We start from the raw sequence: 9,733 nt of genomic DNA on the forward strand, positions 1-9,733 counted from the left end.
CACAACAGAGCATGTGCCCTTTTTCGCGCGGTAGCTTCTGGGGTTTGTAGTCCACGTTATGGAGCGTTACTATCAACATGAAGCTATAAACTAAGGTAGTTTTTCCAGGACCCATTGCTAAATCTAACAGAGTTCAAAGAGGTGCTACGAAATTGTCAAGGAGGAGTTTGCCTGTATGTGATTGAAGGAAATAACGCTCATGGACTGGACTATTTTAAATGATTTTAAGGCTCTGACTAGGCAGACTATTAGTTAAGGGTTGAATGAAGTAATTGAGAGCAGCTCGGTTGGAACAGAAACCAGCAAGCACAGAGTACACTGGGTTCTCCAAGACCAGGGTTCAAATCCACCAAGTTATATAATAGTGGTAACTTTTACAAGCTCCTTTTCTGTGTTATTCGCAGCCAATATGCCTATGCCCTCACGCAGCTTCTGGTCACATGGTTTATGCCAGTTCCGGTTTCCTGTGCCTCTGCTTGTTTGAACGGATTGTGTGGAGTTCGCTGCGTTTTTGCTTTCTTATTTAAAAGTAAAACAATGTGTGATGATGCTGTCAATATTGATATGTCAGAGAAGTTACAGTCCCGCCTAGAAAAGTTAGAGGAGTTGACAGAATTCACAGATAACTGCCAGAAAAAGCTAGACGGTCTGTTTGCGGCATTTGGGTGGAGCCCTGACACTGATGGCAGCATCGCTCAGGTAGGGTATATGTAACTGTTCTTGTATTTATTTCTGCTTTCTCAGCAATCAAACCGTGTTGATTTGTGTGTCAGAAACCTGCTTGCCCCTGTGTCACTTGTGAGGTCCAAGACATGGACAAATTAATAGTATGTTTCTGTATTATTTTTTTTTCCAGTTTGAGCCCACTACTGTTTGTCCATATGATTTCCATCATGTAATCCCAAAGCAATCCTTGGAAAAGCACGTGGCCTTCTGTCGATTGAATAAACTGGGATATTCCAAAGAGGAGCAGGTAATAAAAACGATTAACTGAAATGCATTGCACTGGGTGTTTCACAAACATCTTTTGGCGGCCTCCAGCACTTACTGGTGGCCGCACTGCTGTTTCCCTGAAAATACAAATTATTTAAAAAATAAAGAAAATGGAGACACAAGTGTTTCTCCACTGTATCTTAATTCCAGTCTCTTCTAATAATAAACTGGAGACCTTTTTTTTTTTAAAATTAATATTATTGCTCGGACAACAGGTCAAATTTAATGGTTTAGTCAATCATTTATATAAACGAATAGTACATTTATGTATTTAAGTTAAATACAAAAACTGCTTTCAGTTTCCTGTGATCACATGCTGTACAATTCCCAGCTAAAATTGTAGGTTTTTTTTTTTCCTTGTATTTTAGGCAGAAACAATGTCACGTTTTTTTTTTAATCCTGCTATTGTAGTTTCTTCTCAATAAACAAAGTGGCAAAGCCAGATTTTCATTAAGTAATAGCATTGTAGGGGTTTACTTATGCCTTTTTGTTAAAGGTGTACACATAAGTGAAAACTGTGTTATACTCTAGTCAGCAGGATCACAGTAAAACCTTTATCACTATATGGTATAGGTAACATTTACCTTGCAAATTGGGCCAGTGTTTGAAAAGCGTGAAGCACACCTGCTGCACTTGGCCAAATCTGAAGCAGCACTTTGTTGATCCTGTATGTTAATCCCACACATCACTTGCCATTTTAGAAACTGAGGCAAATTCTGTCAAGGTGGTAAACTGGTGCAAGGCAAAACACATTGATACATGTTTCTAATATCTATTAACAATGTGGCAGACACAGAATTCGATTTATGCCTTCTAATTCATGTGCAAACATGTTTGTTCGAACATGCAAATAGTTTCTTCTCACTAAAGACTTAGCTAGTTGATCAACCAATGAGCACAGACACAAAGCAGAAAAGGGAGAGATTTGACACAGGCCACACAATCCTGCTGCTGGCTGCATTTGTTAATTGTTGATCTATGCAGGGGTCTGCCACCCTGATCCTGGAGAACTGTGGCTGCTGGGTTTCGTTTCAACCAATCTCCAAGTTACTTAATTGAACCAATTATTGGCATAATTAGTCAAGATTAACAGGTGTTCCAGATCTTTAGCCACTGATAAAAACCTGCTGGATAGGGGCTCTCCAGGGTTGGAGACCCCTGATCTAGTGGGAGGGGTTATTCTCTTACTTAAGTTCAATTTTGTGCTTTTCTAAATTGGAGAGTATATTAACATCTAGTTCTGTTCCCTCAGGCAGAAATGTATGATCCGTCTGTTTTCTATGACAAGGCAAACATACCCACCATGACTATTGGTGAGTGTTTTTTTCAGTATTTAATTGTGGAAATGAAAATTGAATTTTAACTTTCTTTGCTTTCCATATATGAACATGATTTTTTTGGGGTGGGGGGTTGGTTTACAGACAGAAGCTTGCAGAGCCAGATAATACTACAAGCAAAAGCCAGTGAAGACGGGAAGCACAATCAAAGTAAGAGCAAAGCTTACTTTGTAACATTGTCATTGCTTATTTTTGGTTTGCTCAAGTTAACAGTAGTTGAACACAGAGCATCTTCTGAGGAATAGGTACATATTTCCCCAGGTGAATTAAGCACATGTAAAACAACCCTTGTTCATGCATGACAAGTACCTGCAGAGGACCTGCACCTTCGGCTTTCTTTGCTTGAATATCTTAGTTCTGCTGTTAGTTCAAGTTGGCCAAGTCCAGGGTAAACTGATATGTAATAAGTCTTATCAACGTGCTTATTAATAGTACTTGGAATACAAGATGGCATTTGTTAAATGCTTTGTTTGCACAGATTTTTGAAAAGATCTAACAAAGCGTCAGAAAAATGTAGGAATGTACTTTTAATTTCAAAGTTTGTTTTTCCTTTTTGAAAAAGGAGTAGCTTGAAATTTCATTTTCATAATTGAAAACTTTATGATGCGGTTCGTCTGGCAAATAGTCATTTATAATCTTCTTTTAGAAGTCTTTGGTAAGTTGATTTCATCTGGGTTCAGGAGTTGCTCTTCAGTTCTGGTTGCCTTTTATAGATGTAAGAGGAGCACCATTTAGTAATCTGACACTTTGACTAATGTTTCTTTTTGCCACTTACTAATAGTAATAGAAAGACCTTGCCTGATGAAGCCTACATTATATGTGTCTGTGGTAGCCAAGTAGAACTGAAGAGCAGCTCTCAGCTCCTTGTCTGATTGAATAACCAGATTTGCATCATTGCAATCAGCTCAAGGATTGAAGACCTCAAGGCCAGAGATGCAAAATCACTAAATTGAATTTTAAGCTACTTCCTCTTACTGGGGTAAATACTTTAGCCCCATGTGCTTGTTTATAATCAAATAATTGTAATATTACTACTGTATTATTTTCTCTTTCAGTAACAGGGGTGAGTATAAGAGGAAGGGTGAACATGACTGTTCTCATATACAGACTTGCACCACTGTTTACATGCAGTATCCTTTCAAAATGATATCCTTTCAAACGTCACTTCTGGCTGAAAAGCAGCTGAGTAGTAAGCTTTTTAGCTGAGTCCAAGCACCTGCAAGGAGATTGGTGCTTTAAGCATTCAACTGCACTGTCAAGAAGGCACAGTAGTACATTGTTTCATTTGTGATGTAAAAGCCTTTTGTTGTAAACAAGTAGTAAAAGACGAGAGATGATGATGCCTTGTTATCATCTACACAGTCAAGCATTTGATTTAGTTAAGTTCTCTGTTTGCTGTGCTGTATCTTTGCATGTGGGATTAAGATTGTATTTTTCTGTAAAAAGCCCCAGAGGTTTTAAATCCCTTTTTATCTGTAGCATTATTCCTACTGTTGATGTAAATTTGACACTTGTCTTACAAACAAGCTGTTTTGGAATAAATCTTCTGGCAAATTGCAACAAAGTTCTCCAGCGTCTTCAGTTCAGTGCTCGTCTTCCTGTACATAGTGGGAGACATTTCTAAGACAGAAAAATATCCAGTGTGTTCTGTAGCTTTCAAAATCCCCAGATGGTTTACAATCGGCGATTGGGTCAGTTTTAAAAAAAAAAAAAAAAAAAAAAAAAAAAAAAAAATCCATTTTCCATTTCCCATTCCCTTTTAATCAGTGTCGTCTTAATTAGTACTTCTTTTACTCGGCACTCGTAGATATTTGGCATGTTGAATGAAGACGCCAACTTATTTTACATTTGGGCAGTCTCCAAACATGTCTGAGTAAGGCAGTATTTATGTAATGAAGCCAGTATAAAAACTGCAAGTGAGCTTGTTCTGTTTTTGTTGACTACACAACTTTAACAAATTCTTCCTTGATCAGGCTAACTCAGAGACAACCCAAAAGATAAAATACGGAAATGAGTGTTTTTATAAAACGTGCCAAATACCCTGTCGAAGCAGTAAAATATGATGATTGAGAACACAGATAATAGGCCCTGTTTATTAAACTGAACTATACACATACCCATGTGTCTCCTTTCCCCGATGCTTTCTGTTCAGTACATGTATAAAGAACTTGTTTGTATACTGTAGGTGACTATTCTTCAGCTCCTGTGGAAGTGCCTGAAAATCACAAGCGTGCAATTTGTGACCTGACCGTGGCGGATCGTCTTGCCATTTACAATCATGTGATCGCAGAGACCAGCCGGCAGAAATCTAAGACTGAGTCTGCTGAAAATGACGATTTGTACGTGGATTTAGCTGATAAGCTCAAACGAGGTATGAATCTTATTCTTTTTATCTGCTCGGTTTCTGGAATTGTGTAATGTGTTGGAGGTTTTAGTCGCAGATAAGGGGAAGGAACTGATCCTTTATGTTTGAGCTAATTATTTAAGGAACACTTTTAAAGGAGAAAAAAAGAAAATGCCTACTACAGATATAAATTAAGATTATTTTTTTGCCTACAATAAACCCACTCTTTGGGTCTGCTCTTTTTCTCTTTCTGCCAGTCTTTTTGTACAGAACCTGTTGGTACTCGGTGTTTAAATAAATCTGTTTTGCTGTAGATGAGGACCTGAATTGTCCAAAATCGCATCTTGAGGTTCTTGCAGAAATGAGGGACTATAAGAGGAGGCGTCAGTCCTACAGAGCCAAAAATGTCCATATTACAAAAAAGTCTTACACAGAGGTAAGGTTTAACAACGGCAAACTAAATAATGTATTTATAAATCCTAACCAGAATAATCCAATAGGGCTGACAGATTTTTCTTTTGTGGATACTCTGTACTTGCATCAAACAAGTATTTGCCACTGGTCTGATATTGATTATTTACCAATTTGTAGCAGAGGTTGATTTTTTTGGGTTATGAACAGGAGTGTTTTAGTCTTTAAATGGTTGGGGTTTTCCCTAGATCTGCCTGCAAACAAAAACTTTGGTGCTCCTTTGTTTTTTTTTCTCTGTAGCTTACACACGGGTCAGTCCAGCTCGAGTGGACCAACAGGGATTGCTCATCCTTAATGTGTCAGTTTTTGGCAGAAAGCCCTTAATGACAGTGTAGTAAAAAAAATTGAAATGCTGAGGATAGGGAATGGTGCTTGCACAGTAGAGTACACACAACTTGCTGTCAAGATGGCCTACATATGTGAATTAGCGAATTATAAAATGGAGGGGAACCTCTAATAACCCTCAGCGGTCTTATGTCGGACCAGGTCCGACATTACAATTTTCCCTTTCCAGTCTGATATCATCAAAAATACGTAAAGTACAGGTCTCTAGTCATTGTTTCTCCGGAAAAAGCAGAGAAAAGCTTTCAATGGCCGAGTGAGATCGATAGGAGCCGAATGAAGCCGAAAAAGGGCGTGTCTGAGCGATGTAGCTAGCCCCTGCAAACAAAGGAAATAGCTGCCTCCACATCCAGCGCGCAAAGAATATCACGGTCATTTGCAAAGCTTTTTGAGATGTTATAGTAATAAAATAATGACTCGGATCTCATTATTGAGGAGTTTGGTGATAAAACAAGTGATCAGGAGAGGATTTATCAATATGCACGTTTATAAAGAGGTATGTGAAAAATACAACGAACAAGGGTTGGGGCTTGGCTGGAGATGCAGTACTGATGTTGTTTTGCCATGCAATGCCTTTTAAACCGGTTTTACACTGAAAAAAAAAATATTTTAAACTACACGTGTGAAAATAAACTGGACCTGACAAGCGCTGAATATAAATGGACTGCAAAGGATTAATAGATAATCTGTAACAAACGTTTACACCAAAATAAGACTCAGACTTAAATAACAAGTAGTTCACACTCAACAGTAGGCCAGTTTACATGTTGGTTTGTAGTGAATGGACAATGCGCATGAAACTTGACAGGGAAAGCTCATGAATGTCCCAAAAAACGTCTCAGTATTTTACCTTGAAACTCTGAATTTCTTGTGAGATTCCAGGAAATGCTTGTAAAATCAACGCCCACTTACACATGTAAACACGAGTTTCTCGTGAAAATGTTAATTAGCTCGTTCAAGTCCTTTCCTAAAGCTGCTATGAAAGTCACATGGGAATACGTAAGTTACCATGGGCCAAAGTTGGCAGCAGGGAAGTTAATGTCTTGTTTGCAGTATTTCCGTTATCAGATTGATGTTGCAGATAACCCCACTTTTTTTCTCTGTCTTCCCTAGAACTTTGCATGATGCTAATCCTACACGGATCTAAATGTGTTTGTAAAGTGTCATACAGATTGTATTTACCAAGTTTCTGTTTAAAACTATTTCTAAAAAAGTTTGATAAACTGCAGTTCAGGTGGTTACAGCTACTGTACAGTACTTCAGAGTACACTTGCAGATAGCTTTTCAAATTGTCAAAACGTCTTTATTGTAAAGTACTACTAAGTACTATGTTTATAAATATGTATAACTATACTCCAATGCAATTTCTCCTAGTTACTTATGTCTGTGCAGAACTTATGTCCATCCTCCACTTAACGTCCTTTGGAGCGATGAACTGAGTCGGGTGTTATATCCATAACGGAAGAGGATATGATGAGGCAGCTTGATACAATGCACAACACGAACATTGTTTAACCCACTATCAAAATAATGTGGCGTGGAACTTATTTCTTGGGAATCAACAATATTCAAATTTCTTATTAAGCAGCAGTCATACAAGTATAGCGCAAATGAAGATTCTTATTTGGTTAAAGCGATACAAAATTTGCTCCCCTTCTCCTTTATTTGCATAGCGTTCAGAGAAAAGTAGGCGTTCCAAAGGGAAGTGAGAGGCTTTACATGTAAACACAAAAAGGCACCATGTCCACATTTATTTACGAGAAACGTATGTCTCAAAGTAACACTCGTAACGTGGCCTAATGAGTACATGTAGAACTCAGTTGGGATCTATCTGCATCATCTTAATCCTGACACATACAGATGGTAATCCTTTACTCTGCCAATTACAGTTTCTTTTTAAATTGCCGTCTGATAGCAAGGACTCGCACAATTGCCTGTTCTCATTGTAGGTTATTCGAGAGGTGATTGATGTGCACTCGGGGGAGCTGGCCAGGTTGTGGCAGCTCGAGGATGAGACACCCCACAAGACACAAGGACACAGTAGGCAAGGCAGCCTGTCCCGCACAGTAACATCTTCAGCAACATCACAGAGGTATGATGAGTTTCAGTCCCTGCAGTTAGACAGTATACCCCTTCCATAGGCAAGTGTGCAAGGAAGCCATGGCCAAGAATACCACTTCCTTTTTTTTTTTTTTTATTCATAAGAAATTTAGACTAGTGTTGTTCTCCATTGCTAGCATACCGTTAATCCCAGGATTGATTGTATTCTTATCTGAATGGACCGACAGCTAGCCGCAGAACATCTCCTTGTTGAACAGGAAAATGGGAATGGTCCACCAAGCAGCTCTGGCCCCCAGCGGGAGATAAAATCTGTTAAGCAGTGATCCCAAGCAACATGCACCTTATGCAGTGTTTGTTTGTTTTATTTATTTATTTTCCCAGACGGAAATCAGGTGACAGGAGGTCAGCCTCAGTGGAGTCCCGTCGGTCGCATGGAAGTTCAAAAGATGCAGAGCGTTCACGGCACAGACGGAAGAGAAGCCGGGATCGGGATTCCAGGAGGAAGAGGTGTGTAGCAAGATGCAAGTGTCAATATTTGCAGATCTAGAAAAAACCTGCGTCCTTCCAACAACGTCTAAAAACTTCTATATTTTTAGATTTTAAAATAGCATTTTAAAATGGGTTTACAAATGTATTTTTGTGTTTTGTTTTTCCCAGGAAATCGCGTTCTCCTGATGAAAGACATCGGGACCGCAAAAGAAGAAAATAAATGTTTTCTTTGCTGTAAAATAGACTGCTGAAGTAAAATAATCTAAAGTGGTATACATGAACTCATTTAATAGGATTACTTTGAAGAAAAAGATATACCACTATAGAAAACTTGTGCAGTACTTCTGATTATTGATCAGAGTGTGAATTCCAACGGCGATATCTGCACAATAAAGGAAAGAAGATAGAGCTGTATGTAGTATTTTACTACATTAATTTTATGTGATACTGTATAAATATTAAAAACTCATTTTACCATTAAATATACTTGAATGACAATTTATTGGCGTTTTGAGTCTGCCTCCTACACAGCAATGTGTCGATGTAGCTCTAGATTTCTAGTTGGTGCTTATGACCTGCCTCAGTAAAAATTCAATTTTAGAATAGCTGATATATAAAATAAGAAGAAACCGCGACATCGCTGTCTAAATGTTAGGACCAGCCTTATCTATTTGGGGTGGTATAGTTCACTAAACATGAATGGATGTTACAAAAGATGCCATGAAATGTCCGCTGGACATCAACTATAGGTTCCCTTTTGTGGGAATAGTTAACCATACCTTAATGAGAATGTGACTCCCTCATGAGTATCTGCTATTTGGCCCTGTTTATTTGTGAACTCTTGTTGTGTAAATACTTTGAATGTCTCCTCCGTTATAAAACCAGTATAATGTGCAGAATGAACCTGAGACCAATTTAGCAGAGGGAGATAATCTACAGCAGTCATCTCCTTTACATATTCTCTGACCTACTGCATGGGTCAAGCCATAATCACCTCCATTCTTGTATTAAATGAATGTGAGGATTGTCAGTATGAGTCATACCTTGGAACCTTAAAGGAGTGTGTAATACACTTCAGTGCATTCGATTCCCACTTAGAAGTCCTACTGCATGTCAGTTAAACCTGACACAAAAACAAAAAAAGTTGTTTATCATTAAAATATAAACCTTGCTGTTGGCTTCTTTAACGGTCACAAAATGTATATAAAATGAGTTCTAATACAGCAATGGCAAAAGTTTATCGCATAGAATTTTAGAATATCGACATAATTGAGAGAACTTCTATATGAACAGATTTTAGATACTTTATATAACGTCACGTAATCAAATAAATTGGTATGTATTGTGTATGGAAAACTACAAAGCGGTAAGTAGTTCAGTATGTTAATGTAACATTATTCAGCAAAATTCTACATGGTGATGCAAAACTTGTGGCTATCTTTAAAAACTAAAAAACGGTCCAGAAAAAGTAACACAACTTAAATTAAAATCCTTTTAAAAAATAATTCAATTTACGAAATAGTAATAACAATATCTCTGTATATGATCAGAACTTTTTGAGAGAATTGATCCACTTTTTAAAGGAACGATCTCTGCGGCACAGAAATGCCACGTTGCAGAATATTCATATGTTAGGGGTGTGTTTGAGGATGAAGGGCGATCTGGGGGGATATTTGCACTTAAGAGAGTCAGGTAT

General features: G+C 38.0%; 1 protein-coding gene across 1 annotated transcript; it reads left to right on the forward strand.

Annotated features, from left to right (window-relative positions):
* Nucleotides 1-34: 34 nt before the first annotated feature.
* snrnp48 (small nuclear ribonucleoprotein 48 (U11/U12)) lies at nt 35-8,514 on the forward strand. Its single transcript, XM_041245712.1, has 9 exons — nt 35-699; nt 857-973; nt 2,246-2,306; nt 2,415-2,480; nt 4,516-4,701; nt 4,989-5,110; nt 7,437-7,579; nt 7,930-8,055; nt 8,206-8,514. The coding sequence occupies exons 1-9, from the start codon at nt 448-450 to the stop codon at nt 8,255-8,257; spliced, it is 1,125 nt and encodes a 374-aa protein (XP_041101646.1). The 5' UTR covers nt 35-447; the 3' UTR covers nt 8,258-8,514.
* The last annotated feature ends 1,219 nt before the right edge of the window (nt 8,515-9,733 follow it).

This window comes from Polyodon spathula, chromosome 3 (assembly GCF_017654505.1).
Source record: "Polyodon spathula isolate WHYD16114869_AA chromosome 3, ASM1765450v1, whole genome shotgun sequence".
NCBI lineage: Eukaryota > Metazoa > Chordata > Actinopteri > Acipenseriformes > Polyodontidae > Polyodon > Polyodon spathula.